The 17,180-nt window shown below is 48.6% G+C and overlaps 1 protein-coding gene across 1 annotated transcript; it reads right to left on the reverse strand.

The window, feature by feature from the left end:
• Positions 1–277: 277 nt before the first annotated feature.
• On the reverse strand, positions 278–11,543 carry tbc1d31 (TBC1 domain family, member 31). The gene is made up of 22 exons (XM_018762849.2): positions 11,337–11,543; positions 10,391–10,537; positions 10,124–10,239; positions 9,541–9,719; positions 9,226–9,377; positions 8,068–8,227; positions 7,386–7,586; positions 6,795–6,947; positions 6,468–6,547; positions 6,226–6,372; positions 5,888–6,021; positions 5,673–5,806; positions 5,227–5,406; positions 4,263–4,495; positions 4,020–4,172; positions 3,787–3,922; positions 3,590–3,682; positions 3,138–3,278; positions 2,641–2,835; positions 1,830–1,938; positions 894–1,025; positions 278–682 (listed from the first exon to the last, which is right to left on the reverse strand). The coding sequence occupies exons 1-22, from the start codon at positions 11,405–11,407 to the stop codon at positions 486–488; spliced, it is 3,243 nt and encodes a 1,080-aa protein (XP_018618365.2). The 5' UTR covers positions 11,408–11,543; the 3' UTR covers positions 278–485.
• Positions 11,544–17,180: the final 5,637 nt, after the last annotated feature.

The raw sequence follows: 17,180 nt of genomic DNA on the forward strand, positions 1-17,180 counted from the left end.
ACACAGGGCGTAAGGCCGGAGGGGGAGGGGACACACCCAGGACGGGACGCCAGTCCATCGCAAGGCACCCCAAGCGGGACTCGAACCCCAGACCCACCGGAGAGCAGGACTGCGGTTCAACCCACCGCACCCCCTACTAAAAGTTATATAGCTAAAATAAAACAAAAGTCACATGTAAGACTCCACTTTTTATTAAAATTATACATTGATTGAATTCCTATATAAACATTTAAAAAATATGCTTAAAAGTCTAATATTTACACTACATAATTGGGCATCTTACTACTTAAATACACCTAAATTTTAAAGTTTGAAGGTGCTCTCTAAAACTGTCATATTAGAAGGTCTGTAAGGGAATGTTAAATTTTGGCAGGAAAAAAATGAGAAGAGCTCTTCTTTATTACTGCAAAGCAACGTGAAAAAGAGCTCCTTGGATGATCAGCGTTGTTCCAGAGTGGCGAATGCCTAGTCCTGGATATAATGGCCTACAAGTCCAAACCACATTGCCTTGACGGCTCCTGGCCTACAGAGGGCACTGTGCCCTGGGCTGCTCTCACTGAAGCGCTGGAGAGGGGCATTGCGTTTTTGGCGCGGGCGGCCAGTTTCAGCCTCAGGTCCCGGATATCTTGCATCAGCTGCCTCTCCTGGCTGTCCAGCTCGCTGCGGCCCCTGTCCAGGGAAACTGGGAGATAGGGACCAGAGGGTTAGCTGTGGTCAGGTACATAGTGCTGGGGGTAAGGAGGACACGTCCACACCGAACTCTAGCTCTTGTAAGACACACACACACCGTTGGTACAGACACACAACTTGATGGTGACCACTGACATAGGAGCAATTAAGATAATATCAGTTTTCATACAAAGGTGTAAAACCGGAGTGTTTCCGGCGCTCACAGGGCACTGACTCATCCAGCGAGGACAGTGTGTTCAGGCAGATGTCGTCTGGCTCTCTTCGATCAGGTGATGGTTTCTGTATCCGTCCACTGGTTGAGAGAGGGGACCCGATCTCTGGGTTCGAACAGTCCACTGTGGCAGAAACAGACACACAGATACAGTAACACTTAAAATTTATAATAAAAAAACTAAACACCCAATAAACTGTCATAAAAAGATTAGGAACATTAAAAAGGCATTTCACCCTCTTAATATTGCTTTGTTGGAAAAACAAAGGCACGAGTGTTTCTCAGGGTTTACATTTACATTTATTTATTTAGCAGACGCTTTTCTCCAAAATATGGGGTGCGTTGGTGAGGCGGGCTTGGCCAGGGCCTGCTCTGTGGTGGGTCTGGGGTTCGATCCCTGCTTGGGCTGCCTTGCGGTGGACTGGCGTCCCATACGGGGTGTGTCCCCTCCCCCTCCGGGTTAGGCTCCGGTTCAGAGAGACCCCACTTGCGACAAGCGGTTGGAGATATGGTGTGTATGTGTTTTCTCCAAAGCAACTTCCGGTGAACTCTATATAGTGTTATCAGCCCACAGACCTTATTCACCGCGGTGAATTACACTGCTAGATACACTGCTTACACTGGGTCACTCATCCATACCTCAGTGGAACACACACATTCTCTGTGTCACTCACACACTATGGGGGACCTGAACCGCATGTCTTTGGACTGTGGGAGGAAACCCACGCAGACCTGAGGAGAACATGGAAACGCCACACAGGCTGAGCAGGGATGGAACCCACATTCTCTCGCACCACCCAGGTGCTGTGAGACGGGTTTCCAGAACCTCTTCAAAAAGTGCCCCATCTCTCTCTCACACACACACACACACTACAGAGTGCTGACTCTCACTGCTCTGTCCCTCCTCCTCAGTGCTCCACTCACTCACCCAGGCACCGAGGGTCCCACTCCTCCCCCTCCGTCCGGGATGCATCCCTCCTCGCTGCGACCCGCCGCTGTGCTTCAAGCTGGACCCTCCTGTCCACCACCTCCTCCCACTGGGCAGGACAGTGAACACGACACACGTATCAAACACAGTCCAACCGGCACTTTTACTTTATTTCACTGTCACACTGTTTGTTTTTACCCAAAGAAACTTTGCTTTTCATCCATTTATACAGCTCAATATTCTACAGTGGCTGTTCAAGTTCAGTGCCTTTCTCACAGCTTTAGACTCGAACCAGCAACCCTCAGGCCATTCCTGCCACTTATTTTACTTTTATGCAGGCAGCCAGTAATGGGGCAGTTATTACATTTATTCATTTATGTGATGCTTTTCTTCAATGCAATTCACAGTGTTAAGCTACTTAGTCTGATTTACCCATTTATACAGCTGGGTCATTTTTACTGGTGCTATTTAGGGTAAGCGCCCTAAGGAAGGCAGGATTTGAACCTGCATTCCGTGAGCACAGCATGCTGGTAGCATAGTGGTTAGAGCTGCTGGCTTTGGAATCAAAGGTTGCAGGTTTGAATTTCACCTTCAGCTATAATACCCTTGAGCAAGGTACTGGCCCTAAACTGCTCCAGTAAAATTACCCAGCTTTATGAATGGGTAAATAATTGTAAGTCATCAGCTAAATGAACAGATGTAATGTAATAGCAGGTCTAATGACTGCACCACCTGTTGGCTGCATAGTCAGTAAAGAAGTGGCTTCCTTTCAGACATAGCCATTGGCACCCCCTGCTGGGAGGGCCCTCACCTTCATGCCCTCCACCTGCTGCATGGTGCAGGTGAGCCGGTGTTCCGAGGAACAGGCCTCCCTGCTGAGAGCAGCCAACCGCTGTTGGTGCTCCTCCTGCTCCTGCTCGGCCCTGTTCATCCGCTCTAGTGCCGCCGCCCGCCATTCTGCCCCTTGGCTCTGCAGGCCTGCCTTCGCTAGGGACTCCTGCAGGCCCTGGGGGGGGGGAGGGGAGGGGTGAAAGACCCACGAGAGCCAATCATACTCAGAGCGTCTCCTTGGCAACGCCACAGGCATTCTTAATATAGCTGAACTGCTAGGAACAATGACCGCCAGGAACTTCCACCGTTCCAACACTCCTTTCGGAATGTAGGATGATTCAACGTTCACACTTAAACATTCATATGAAATCTGAAAACTCCGTCCAAATGTACATGAAATCCAACAACATTTAATATATAGCTGCCCCTTGAATGTAACTTGTCTCTGCTATTAGTGTGGTATGAGACCAAGCTCACCTTCTTGGTTGCCAGGCTGAGGTCTGGTTCGGCTCGCAGCCGCTGCTGGAATGTCAACTCGCTGACCTCTGCCAGGTGATGACGGACATTCATTTCGCCCGTTATGTCATGCACCACTCTGTCTTGCTCTTTTGCCAGTTCCTGAAAACAAGACACATTAATATTGCTTCCAAAATCATGCAGCCACAATGATCCTTCAGGAAGAATAACAAGATCAATGTTTACACTGTTCTACTGAAGCTTTACTGTGGATTTTAACAATGAGGTTCTCCAACATTGACAATGGCAAATAACTATTTAGTAGACAAAATAGTTTGAAAAAAGAAAGCTTCAGTTTACTATTTTTCATGATGTAAAGAGAAGATAAACATTAAAATATTCCACATACCCTAGCAAACGTAAACATATGAATATTTAATGAGGTTTTACTGTGGTATTTCACAGGGGTGGACCTGTTCAAACAGCCGTCTCTGCGCCTCCAGCTCCATCTGACGCACTTCGAGTTCCTGCACGGCGGCTGCCGTCTCCTCCTGCCTCAGGGACATCTATGGAGGACGCAGAATAGGACAGGGTGACGGACAAGTCAACTCCGCGGCTGCGGGTTCGAAGCGGAGCTCCGTTTCCTCCAACGCCGAAAGACAGCCCGAACCTTCCTCCGGATCTCGTCGTCGAGCCTCCGCAGCTCGGCCCTCTTCTGCTCCTGCTGGTGCTGGAGGAAGCGTCTCCGTGTCGCGTCCATCAGCTGCAGCTCCTTTGCCTTCAGCTCCCGCTTCATAGCTGTCAACCTGGAGCCCAGAGGACAGGTGGACAAGGAGGGACCATGAGCTCAGCTGTCCCTGCACAGGAAAGAGCTCGATGGGGATGAAGACGACGGGTGCGGACCTGACGCGCTGCTGGGTCAACCGTGCCTCCTCCTCCTGGAGTGTCCTCCTGCGCTGCTCTTCAGCCTCCCGCAGCAGCTCCTGCTGGACATGCCAAGCCTCGTCCTCTGCCTGCCTCCGAACCGCCTCCGCCTGCAGCTCCTGCACCTGCTGCCTGCAGGGGTAAATGTATATATGCAGGCTGACCCTCTGCTCGAGTTTACCATACCATACTGCGGTAATGGTGTGGTAACAGTGGTACTACCTCTCTCGCAGGTACTCTGCTTCCTCCCGGCGGATCCTATCACGCTCCTGCGAGTAATACTCCACTATAAAAGTGGGGTACTTGTTGAAGACAGGGTACAGGCCCTTCGTCAGGGGCTCAAAGTCGTCCAACGTGCTGCGGGGGTGGAGCTCGGCAGGGGTGCTCTCCATGAACCGGTACGTCTCCTTGATCAAGGCGTCGATGTCCAGATTGTTGCGATGATGGAAGAAGTACTGAAGGGGGGGAGAAATAGCTTTCAGCAGAACCCCTTCTGAGGAGCAACAATTACATAACAACAGGTAATACGGCGAAATGGTGTGAGCCTGAGGCCACAGGTTACGGGTTCAAGTCCCAGAGGGTCTACAGTAAAATGTCCTGCTCTATAAATGAATATAAACTGTATGACTCAAGTTACATGAAATAAGTGTCTATTATTCTGCTATCATTCCGACAGCTGGTAGAATAGTGCTTAGAGCTGCTGTCTTGGATCTGAAGGTTGCTGGTTCAAATCTCACCTACTGCTGTAGTACCCTGGAGCAAGGTGCTTACTCTAAATTACTCCAGTAAAACTACCCAGCTGTATACATGGGTAAATAAAAATTGCATGTACTTTAACAATGCAAGTCACTTTGGAGGAAAGCATCATGTAAATATTATTATTCTATTATTTATATGTCAGTGTTTAAAAGGACAGGTTCATAATAATAAAAAAAAAAAAAAAAAGTAAGTGACTGTTCTGTCTCTCTGCTCTTACTAACGGGAAATAAGACCTGCAGGGACCCCACAGGGGGCATGAAAAGTACTTGCTGACTAACACACGGAACGTCTGCCTATAGTAGCAGCCATGGTAATGGGAAAACGATGGAACTGCATAGCTTTGAGAAAGAGAAAAAAAAAAAAAAAAAAAAAAAAAAAAACATGCCAAGACTCTGCCCCCCAGTGTGCCCCCTCTCCATCTCCCCACCTCAAAGTCCTCCCGTTGGGTGCAGAGCAGGAGCGGCGCCCGGCTGCAGGTCACGTATGCCACTACAGCCATGAGCAGGAACGAGGGGTGGTTGGAGAACACGTTGTCGAACAGCTTCAGCCACTCGTCCCGCGTGAGTGCCTCCGAGAAGAGCGTCTCCAGCAGCGGCCACGCGTACACCTGGGGGTGGGGAGGGTGCGGTCAGTACAGGAACGATGACGTCTGTCAATCTGGCCATTATCATCTTCATCAGAAAATAATCAGAACGCAGTATAAAGAGTGTGAAATATTGCTAAGAGCTGCTAAGTCAAAGTACCCTGTGGATTACAAGATTGCTGGGGGCAACAGGTAGCGTAGCGGGTCTAGTACCCTTGAGCAAGGTACGTACCCTAAATTGATCCAGTAAAAATTATCCAGCTGTATAAATGGCACCCAACTCGGAATACCTGTGACGTCACGCCGCAGTTGACCAGGTGCTGCAGCAGCTCCTTGTCGTGATGCGCCAGGACGTTCTCTGCCACGCTCAGCACGTTGAGCGGTGGGTTTGGGAAGTACTCGAACCAGTGCTGGCACCAGTTCACTGCCAACGCACAACAGGTGCACACGTTCACGCTTGCACCACACTTGCATCTTTCATTTGTTTTCGGTGACGCGATCATACCTATTACCGTGGCGACCACTTCGAAGCATATGAGGGGGTTATTGTGGAAGAGCTTCACGAAAGGGAAGGCCAGCAGCGGTAGGTAATCAGTCTCCCCGAAGATAGCCGACCAGTGAGCGAGCGCTGACAAGACCCTGAACATGTGACAGTAGTCAGCACAGTATGTGTGGAGACCACAGAACGACCGCAGCGGCACTAATCAACACACCAAATGTCGGTTTCATATTTCAACTTACATGACCTCCCTGGTAAGCTGTGTACGTGCTGTCGTGTGTGTATACGCTGCCAGTGCTTGTGTTAATTGGCAGGAAACGTGAGCATCTGGCGGACAGTGGTACCTCTGGAGACCGCGCTGCAGCCGTTGGCTCTTGATGGGGTATCGCTGGTGCAGCGTCACGAAGGCGGCGTGCCGCCCCTTGTCTGTCAAACTGCTGAAGGCTGAGAAGTTCTCTGGTAGTTGCAGCAGGGAGCGCCAGATAAACATTCTAGGAGAAACACGCACGCAGAGAGAGACTCGGGTGCGACATCGGCTCGTCCAGATGAGGGTTTTCCTCCGATTGCCGAGTTGAGCATCCCCTACCTGTACTTGGCAGGATACTCTCCAAATGTTTTCAGCAACTTCTGCAGTCTCTTCTTGTTCAGTTCATCTGGCAGCTCATTCTGTAGCATGCAGGTGAGGGAGTGATGTTTAATCATTTGCTGATGAAATGCTAATAAGCAAAATAACTTCCACATCTTACATCTTTGAGAGACTCAGTGTGGAAAACAGTGCTTAACATTTGAAAAAATTTGAATTACACCAATAACCCGTGTAAATTCTGCGGATTTTTTACACTCTGTATGACCAAAATAACAAGAGACGGTTCACGAGCTCCACATTCTCACAGAGTGGACAGTTATCAGTCACCTCCTTATCTTCCGGGGCAGACACAGCTAGAGGCCTCAAACTGCGAGGGTGGACCGTGTGGCTGGATGTTCTGACCGGACCCCGGCCTGCTGCTGACCGCACCTTCGCAGTCCGGTCGGACTCCGTGACCACTTTCACCAGAGGGGCGGGAGGCTTTGAGGTGACCGAGGAAGAAAAAGGACAAACAATGTAAGACTTTCCAAACACAAGATCTTCCAACTCACAACATGCCACCATGTTCAGTTTGTGGTCAAGGAGCAAAAGTAAGTTGCAATGGTGTACCTACAGGACATCCCACTTGGGAGGTGAATGTGTCAGCACTCAGTGTTCCCCAAACTCATTCTGTATGGCAGTGCTGCAAATTGACATAAAACCAATTCCCTCCCACAATAAATAAATAGCCTCACCCACACTGTTGACAGTATAACTAATATACAAAATAATCTGCAAGATGGACGAAAACCTGGTGTGTGAAGACTTGTCTGAAACAGAGAACATTTCTCTACACTTAAGGTTAGGCTGGAAAATTGTAAATCCCTGGACTTGTGCATGTGCGTGCTCGTGTGTGAGCAGGTGCAGAGCAAGTGTCACCTTGTTGACGTGCTGAGTCAGAGCCTGGACGCTGTAGACGTTGAGACCTCCGCTCTCCATCACCCCGACGACGTGGCGGCCGTTGGGACCGATGGCCACAGAGGTGATTCCGTTGTGAGGACTGCCCACCTCAAAGAGGAGCTTCAGCGTCTGAATGTTGATGAACTGCACGATGCCGTCTTGGCTCAGTACGCCGAGTATCTGAGGGAAATGAACTGGGCTTAAAAAAATACAACACAGATGATGGGGAAGAAAAATGTACCCCTCTTACACATTCATTTGATGCTTTTCTCTAAAGCAACTTACCATGTTAATCAACCTATAACTATTTACCCATTTATACAGCAGGGTAATTTTTACCAGAACAACTTAGGGTAAGTACCTTGCTCAAGCATACTACAGCCAGAGGTGGGGATCAAACTGGCAACTTTCAGGTCCAAAGGCAGCAGCTCTAACCACTACACTACCAGCTGGCTTATGAAGTCCCTTAGTCCTTATACTGTTATACGTATTAAAAGCATGGTAAAAAGCAAAGCAGCCCATGAACACCCTGCTCCCGGGACTCTCCTTGGGCCGTTAATCACTGCATCAGCTGCTACTTGTTTAAAATCATATTTTGCCTTTTCTGATTTTTGGGAGCTTCTTTGACAAAACTTACATGACGGTAAATGTATGACCACACCTGACTGGAGCCGCGGTCAAAGCTGTCGGACACAAACTCCAGCTGCCGTACTGTCCTCACTTTGGGGGGCATCTGCACGGCCTTGAGGAGCTGCCAGTTGTCCAGGCACCACAGGTGGACAACGCTGGACCGTCCGCCTGCAGCCAGAAGCCTGCCGTCCCTGGAGAAGCAGAGCCCAGTCAGTCAGTCAGTGAGCGTCACACCCCCTCATCTCCTCATGCCCTTATCAATAAAAGCAGGTAGAAGGTCGCTTACAATGTGAGGTTTGTACTCCAAGCGGCTTACAGTGATTCACCCATGTATACAGCTGGGTAATTTTTATGGTATAAATTTATGGTAAGGACACTCATACAGCACTCATGATACCATTTAAGCCAATTATACAGCACAATAAATACCGCGCTATGTACAGAAACTTAATTATACGTATCATAAGACAACTTGGGAGAGCAATGTCCTGTCATATTGAGTGTCACCCAATCACAACTATACATTAGTGTCAATCTAAAATCACAACTGAAATATCAGAATGATTATTATTAGTGGTAATAATAACAGTAATTAATTTAGTTGATGCTTTTCTTAAAAGCTACTTAGTGTGGGAAGCTGCTACAATGAGTTACCCATTCGTACAGCTGTGTTATTTTTACTCTATCAATTTAAGGTAAGTACCTTGCACTAGCGTACAACAGTAGGGGATGGATTCAAACCTGGAATCTTTGAGTCCTTATAGAAATAAAATAATTTCAGTAAATAGTTTCATGTTTATACTTAAACTGTGAAAAAGTGGCTTGTTTCAGGTAGCAGGACTGAGGACACACTCGAGGTGTGTGTCACACTTGTGCAGAAGCAGGGACCCCTAAGCGACAGCAGTGAGGGACTGGACCCTCTCCCCTCATAGCTCCATGCTGCCACACCCAGTCATACAAACAGCTTCAAATAGAATACCCTAGTAAAGCCTTAATCTTTCATTCCTTAATAAAGGAATTCCAGATGAGTGAAACAGGACGGACCGCCCACCTTCACAGGTCAAAAGCAGGACAAGTATGTCCATGTAACTGGGAGTTATTGTCACTATTTGACTATAGCTGCATTAACAGATGAATTTATGCAGCCAAGAGAGGGACATCCATGAAGTGTACGACCGCGAGCTCTGACCGTGAGACAGCGAACGCCCGGTAGCGTGGCCTGGACCCCTCCTCTGGCACAGGAAGCTGGTGTTTACACTGCAGTGTGTCGCTGTCCCAGGCGAAGATGGAATCATCACTAAAGCAGCTCAGGATGGTGTTACTCAGAGGCAGGAAGAAAACCTAAAACGGTTAAGGAAACGCACACACAAGCACAGAGCTTGGACAAAATCCAGTTTTACCATCAACATACCAATACTGAACTGTTAACCTGGTACTCAGGTGCTCAATCAGCATCTGCAGTGTGTACTGTTGTCTTTATGTCCCACGATGGTGGAGGTCAGACCTTCTGGATGCCCACAGCCCGCTGCACACTGAGCTTCCTCTTCCTCTGGAAGGTCTCCAGGTCCCACAGCTGCGCCGTGTCTGCCGAGGTCGTGATGGCGTACCGGCCCGAACCGTGCACCGATATAGAGGACACGGCTCCGTCGTGGCCCCGCATCCAGCTCACCAGCTGCTTCGTGTCTGACACGAGATGAGACGAGACGCGGGACGAAGAGACAGGAGATGGACAAATTGTGTCCGTTTCACACAAACCTTGCAACCACCTCTCCTGCACTCCTTTGTAGTCATTTTGTCCAGTTTTACAGCCAATTTCCTACTGAATCCCTATAAAATTACAACAATCACCTTTTAGCTCGTAACATTATACTTTACCCCTCTGTACAGCGAAGGCAACCATTTCAAGTTATTCTTACACAAAGTTAACTGAACCACTTAGTTCAGGAACAGCCAGTCCTCAAACATGAGGACTTCAAGCCTCACTGCCCCTGGTGAGCAGATTAAGCATCTAGCAGTCACAAGCTGAATAGTGTCCAACATTTTTCCCCCTCTTTTGGGTTCTGCAGTTTGAGGAGGTCAGCAGGTACCTTTATCGAAGCACTTGATGGAGTAGTCGGCGAGAGCGACTAAATATTCCGTTGTGCGGCGCAGACCGAAAGCCAGCGCGGTGCACGCCTGTCCCGTCTTCTGGACAAGTTTAAACCTGCGAAACAACATAGGAAGACAAACACTGTTAATAATCAGTTTAATAACAACAGTCAAGTCCACATATATACAAATACTGAAGCAGCGAGGGGTTTCAAATGCCGTTCTTGCACGTGCGCGCGCACACACACGCACTTACAGCCACTCACCTGTTCCTGCTGAGGTCGAACACGTAGATGTTGCCGTGGTGGTCTCCGGCGAGGAACGACTCGCCCGTTACATCGAAGGCCACGTGCAGGAAGCGGGCGGTCTTACTGCGATGCCCAGCCAGACTCCGGATGACACTGACCACGACCCTGTGTGGGAAAACCAAGGTAATGCAGAACGACTCAAAAGGAAATAGTGGATCCAAAGTCAGACAATTCGGGAGGCGGGGGGGGGGTTGTCAATAATTCCGTACCAAAACAATGTAAAAGCACTTATGTTTACAGTGTGTAAGAACACCAGCTGTCTCAGTGACACTCCATATTTACCACCAATCATAACCATGTTCGAGACATGGGTGGTGTTAGTGCCTCACAGTTCTCTAGCTGTGGGTTCAAGTCCTGCTCAGGCTGCATAGAGTTGACATGGGCATTCTCCAGGTGCTCTGGTTTCCTCCCACAGTCAAAGGAGATTATTCAGGTGAAGTGGTGATGAAATTGCCTATAGTCTGTACATGTGTGTGTGATTGCCCAGCGATGGACTGGCAGTCTGTGGATCCAGAATAGAGAGTGGATCAGCAGAGTCCTGCAATGGGCACTAGACAGGTGGGCAATGACCATGGATGGACGGCCATCACTTTCACACACGTGGTAGTGAAGTATAATAAGGTAAATCCTACTGAAAATCAATACCATCATCAATATCAAAATACCAGGCCTGGGAACTTTACCTGTCTCTGACAAACTCAGGACTGGACACATAACCTGAAGGCTGTTGGTTCAAGCCCCACACTCAAGTCCCAAGTACTTACCTCGAATTACTAGTAAATAAATAGCTTTTCAAGAGTACAGAGCTGAGAGCAGAGCAAATATATACACACACACACACACACACACACACACACACACAAAAGCTACACACACAGCCTACCTTTACACACACACTACTTACACGCTGCTTGGCGCAGGTTTTCGCTGCCAGATCTTTCCCTCCTCCTTGGCTCCAATGTCTGTCGTCTGCATGTTGATTTCTAAATATGTACAAGTAGCGCGCGCGAGTCTTCTCACTCACTCACCCCTCCCCCCACCGCCCGGCCACTCTCTGCTACTACTAGCCTTAGTTCATGCCCCCGAAAGCGGCCTGTGAGTGACAGCGGCGACGGCGGCGGCGCTCGCACAGTTGCCACAGCGGGAAATTTGAACAGAGACAGCGACTCTGCCCCAGGCTGAGCTGTGCAATTAAACGTGGTTGCAACCTTGGTGGAAAAAAACATCTCAGAATTTCCTCGAACCCGTGAAAGAAGCAGTCCGCATCCCTCGCTACGGATTACAACACAAAAGTTTACCGGCTGAGGCGCAAATATTCGCTAAACTTTCGTTAGAACGGGAAGTTGTGAAATGACGTAAGGAAAAAAAATGCATTGTGGGCATTGTAGTCGATTGAACCCGCACGCTTTTGATTATGGTTATTGTAGTTCATCAGTCTTACCTCTTCCTGTACCGTACGCTATATAGAAGTTGTATTTCATGCGTGTGTATTTCATGAACTATTTTTCGTACTGCGTTGTCATATTTCTAAAATACAAAGACACTGCTGTGATCTGCTTTAGTTGGAAAGACAGCCATAGTTTGTAGGGTGTTAAACCACTTGCCCAGCAGTTACTACCTAAATATAATTAGGCCTATAGTAACTCACCTTCTTTCTTAGTTTATGCCGCAATGACGCTATTCCATTCAAATGTAAATTCAACATTAAGAAAACCTTTTAAACTAAGTATTGGTTATGAGATATCCTCGGCAGTATAAATATCTACTTTTTGCATTTTGCGATATTGAACCTCTTCTTGCTCAGTGCACCGGACTCACGCATTATACACATTTCCAAAGATGGGGAAAATTTAATTGTAACTTAAATGTAATTAAGAAAATTTTCTGCACAATCTTTCAAATCTGTTGCGGAGCAAGCACACTTGACAGAAAAAGCACAGAGAACCGGTGTGTGGAACTGCCTCATTTCAACTTGCTTTTACACTGTTTTACATCTGGTGTCAGTCACTTCGAACAATGACGAGAAGAGAAACACTGCATATGTTTATGGAATGAATTGAGAGAATCAAATAAAAGCCTGTCATTTCCATATATCTCAAATTACAAATAAAATACCGTAATCTCTTATTGGTGCTTATTACAGATGGAGTCCATATTAAGCTGCGGGTAGGCTCCGGTTTCCCGTGACGGACAAGCGGTTCTGAAAATGTGTGTGTGTGTGTGTGATTGTGAATTAAAGGTAAAATTGACTTTGGGTTCACGCACCCATTTCGAAGCAATACACACATTTTGTGCACTTAGAACTTTCGTCACAAGGTGGCGTTGCCCTGGTGAAGTCAGCCAGTTGTATGTGAGCAACTGAGATTGTTATCCACTTTTATTGTTTTAGTTATTATTCATTTTATTAATTCTTTCACAGGTGCGGCTGGGTTCCGCTTGTTTCTTGCTGGTTTATACTGTATAACAAATCATCCTGAAAATAACATTGGTGGAACAGGACAGGACCTTTCAAAGCAGGCCTTAGCAGTACAATGGCATAGCAAGTAACGATGGGCCTCACAGCTTCTCGTGCATTTGGACACGGGTTCAAATCCAGTGAAGTTTGAATGATCTCCCTCCATTCATGTGGGATTCCGCTCCATATTCTGGTCTCTCCCCACCACTAGAGAACGGGTGACTCTTAACTGGTTGCTCTGCGTGTTTCACATTGCTCTAGTATACATTTACTTTTATTCATTTAGTAGATGCTTTTCTCCAAAGCGACTTCCAGTGGGTACTATGTAGTGTTATCAGCCCACACACCTTATTCACCACAGTGACTTACACTGCTAGATACACTACACACACTGGGTAATTCATCCCTACATCAGTGGAACAAACTCTCTCTCTCTCTCTGTGTCACTCCACACGATGGGGGAACCTGAACAGCATGTCTTTGGAGTATGGGAGGAAACCAGAGCACCCGGAGGAAACCCACGCGGACACGGGGAGAACACGCAAACTCCACACAGACTGAGCGTGGATCGAACCCCCGTTCTCTCACACCACCCAGGTGCTGTAAGACAGCAGCGCTACTCACTCTGCCACCGTGCTGCCTGGATAGATCCATCAACGTCACCGTGTGGAAGCAAATGTATTGTTATACAAATCTCGAGTCATTTGCCCCACCTGCCAAGTCCCCTTGAGATTCAGTCCTTGATGTTTTTGCACTGAAGCCAGAACTCGGATTAGAGCATCTGAACTGTTATCTTGTAACCAAAGGAAGACACAAACGAGAATAAGCGGTTAAGGTGAGCGGATGTTGCCCAGCTCCACTCGTTCGGTTGGGGAGATGTGTCGCGGGACGGTTTTCTTTTCCCTCGTCCTGCCGCTTGGACCATGTGACCATGAGTCAGTCCTGACCGGGCGGACCCCACGTCGACTGGCACCCGTTCCCACTCACGCCCATGATGCCGTGCCTTGGAGAGGGACACACACCGTGTGATCAGCGTCAGGCCGCATCCTGACAAGCTGATGGCTAATGACCGTCATTGCTCCAGGGCTGCTGGGTGGCGCTCCGCTGCTCGATGCCAGACACAGCGTCTTTTCACTGGGGTGGGCAGGAGAAACAAGGCAGCTGGATGCAGGACTCCAACATCTGAACTCATTTGCATGGACGTGGAGAGTGGGGGGGGCCGCAGTAATATGGCCCTTGGTTGTCACAAAAGCCCAGAGAACCCAGAGCTTCTCCGTTTCACACGTCGGTTCCTGCGGTGCCGAGCGACGACCTGCTGCACGCATCACAGACAGCGAGTTCACAGCTGCGGTCGACGCTCTCACTTTCGTACTTCGTTCAGCTCTATATATCATCAGAGCCTAATTATGGGCTGTCATATCAGTGTGCACAACAGCAGTCTTAATGGACAACTGCCTCCAGAAACACACAAATTAATACTACTACTACTACTACTACTAATAATAATCACTAATCACTATCCGTCCTTTTGCAATAACCGCTTGTCCAGTGCAGGTATCAACACTAAACAATAACCAAATAAACAGAAAAGAAAGGCCAGGAGGATGTAATGTTTCTAAAAATCATGCTGCATTTGCCATCAATCTATCAGCGAGGAAGTTATGATTTCAAATATAAAAATAACCCTATTTGTTCTAAAGCTTACAGTGTATTGGGGGGGGGGGGGGCACGGCGGCGCAGTGGGTTGAACTGGGTCCTGCTCTCCGATGGGTCTGGGGTTCAAGTCCCGCTTGGGGTGCCTTGCGGTGGACTGGTGTCCCGTCCTGGGTGTCTCTCTTCTCCCTCCAGCTTTATGCCGTGTGGCTAGGTTAGGCTCTGGCTCCCTGCGACACCATGTGGGACAAGCGGTTCAGACAGTGTGTGTGTGTGTGTGTGTGTGTGTGTGTGTGTGTATATACAGTGCATACACTTACAAAAGGTATAAAATGCCTTCAAACATATCAAAGGCAGGTTCTCCACTTATAGTTACATTATAAAAGTGTAACAATTTCCACTTTAAATTTCATTTAAATTTTGGCTCAAATTATGCAAACACTCCCTCCGAATGTAGTTATTTGTAAAGCAAAAATTAACTTGGGCTCCTTCATGTAGAGCTTGTGGTTTCACTTGTCGTCACTTTAATTGGCCTGGCAGAGATCCGCAGTGTGTGGCATCGCAGCCCAGGACCACGTCCTCCAGACACGCCGTGAACAGCAGAGCGATGGACACCATGGGACAACATCGTCCAGGACCTGTGGATCCTACATGTCCGCCAGCTGTTCTTCTCCCGAAGATCCTCAGCTCCAGCGGACGGAGGTCAGTGACGTGGAGATGCAGAAGCTCGCTGTGCTGCTAGATGGGGGGGCTGTGATGGCCACTCACACACAGACGAGTGTTGTTACACCACGGACAGCTGGATTGGCTGTAACACACACACACACACACACACACACACACACACACACACACACACACACACACACACACCATCTGAAACCGCTTATCCCAAGCGGGGTTGCGGCGAACCCGAGCCTAACCCGGAAACACAGGGCACAAGGCTGGAGGGGGAGGGGACACACCCCAGGATGGGGCACCAGTCCGTCGCAAGGGTCCCCAAGCGGAACTCGAACCTCAGACTCACCGGAGAGCAGGACCCGGTCAAACCTGCTGCGCCACCGCACCCCTCCGCTGCAAGAATAGCAATCCTTATTCTTCATGGCCCCTGAGGAAACGAGGTAAAAAAAAAAAAAAAAAAAGAGGGAAACATGGAAGACGAACCCGTCCTATTTTGACACACGTTTCGTTTCGTCTGGGATGAAGCGGAAGCCGTGTTTCGGCGCAGTCACTCCCGTGTGCGGTGATGAAAGCAGCGACGACGAGCGGAGGATCAGATTCTCCGACGGGGCGACATCGGGTTTGACTGCGCTTTGTTTCCGTAACGTCCCGCTTCTCGTGCAGGCGAACGTCCTCAGCGGCGCTGCGTGTCTGTTGTGACGGGAAACAAACATCTTCAGATCCTGGCGGCGCAGACGGCACAGTCGTCACATCCGTTTACCTGCACTTCCACTTACAGCTTCGTACACGCAGAACACGTGAACCATTGCCGTTACCGTGACACACAGCACATGATTTCACCCAAAACAGTTACATTTAAAAACAACAATTACCACACGGGTGGGAGGTGGGGGGTAGATTTACTGAAGAATCACAGGTGAAGAACTCTGCTCAACGGCATAGCAATAGGGCCTCTCCTATGGGAACCTGCAGGTCACAAGACCAGGTCCTTAACCAACACACCACCTGCTGGCCCATGCAGAGCAGCACACATGGAAACAAGAAGAGATCGACGCAAAAAACTAGCGAGTGACCCGAGCAGCCCGCTAATTAACAATGAATGACGATACTCGTTCCATCAATTATCAATACTCACTTGCCCAAAGCAGGGTCACAGTGGTCCAGAGCCTATCCTGGAAGCATAAGATATGGGGCAGAGCATAACATGAAAGGGACACCAGCTCATCACAGATAATATTCAGATTCTATATATCTCAGATCCCCAAGAGGGTGTGAAGAATTCAGAGAAGCAATCTGACTGTGACAATCCACCTCTAACCCAGAATGCCATTCGTTTGGCTGCTGTCGAGCTCAGTACCTCCAGCGTTGAATACCTTCTGTGTTCTAGCAGCCCGTTGCACTGATCTCCGTGTGCAGCACCACTGGCCTTCCACATACGGTAACGATCGCCACGGCGACCGAGCCTGCCAGACAAACTCGTCTGCTGTTGGAGTGTGGAAAGGGGGATGAGGTGCTCCTCTGCATTTCAGTAGAATGTGTGTGTTTTTTTTTTTTTTTTTTTTTTTAATAACAGTGAACCACCTCCCAACGGTGCAATGCCGGAGGCCCAGCTCACGCTGTTGCCACGTCTGTCCTCCACCAGGTGCGAACGCCCCGTGTCATTACACTACGAGCAAAGAGGCGGCTTATCTAGGTCACTCGTAGCGCAGCCGACACGCGGACATTTTGAGCGCGCTGCTCTTTAGCCGTGCTGAACGCGAGAGCTTAAATGCAACTGCGCAGATGACACCGTGTCCACAGCTTGAATCTTCAAAGTTCCTGAACAGAGAGCAGGAGATGCAAGTAAGTGACCTCTGATCCTCTTCTACTCGCTATGAATCAATGAACAATCGGGGGAAGAAAAAACTAAAATGTACAAAACACACATAACATGCAACAGCTTCTCAGAAACAATAAGAC

This window comes from Scleropages formosus, chromosome 18 (genome assembly GCF_900964775.1).
Source record: "Scleropages formosus chromosome 18, fSclFor1.1, whole genome shotgun sequence".
NCBI lineage: Eukaryota > Metazoa > Chordata > Actinopteri > Osteoglossiformes > Osteoglossidae > Scleropages > Scleropages formosus.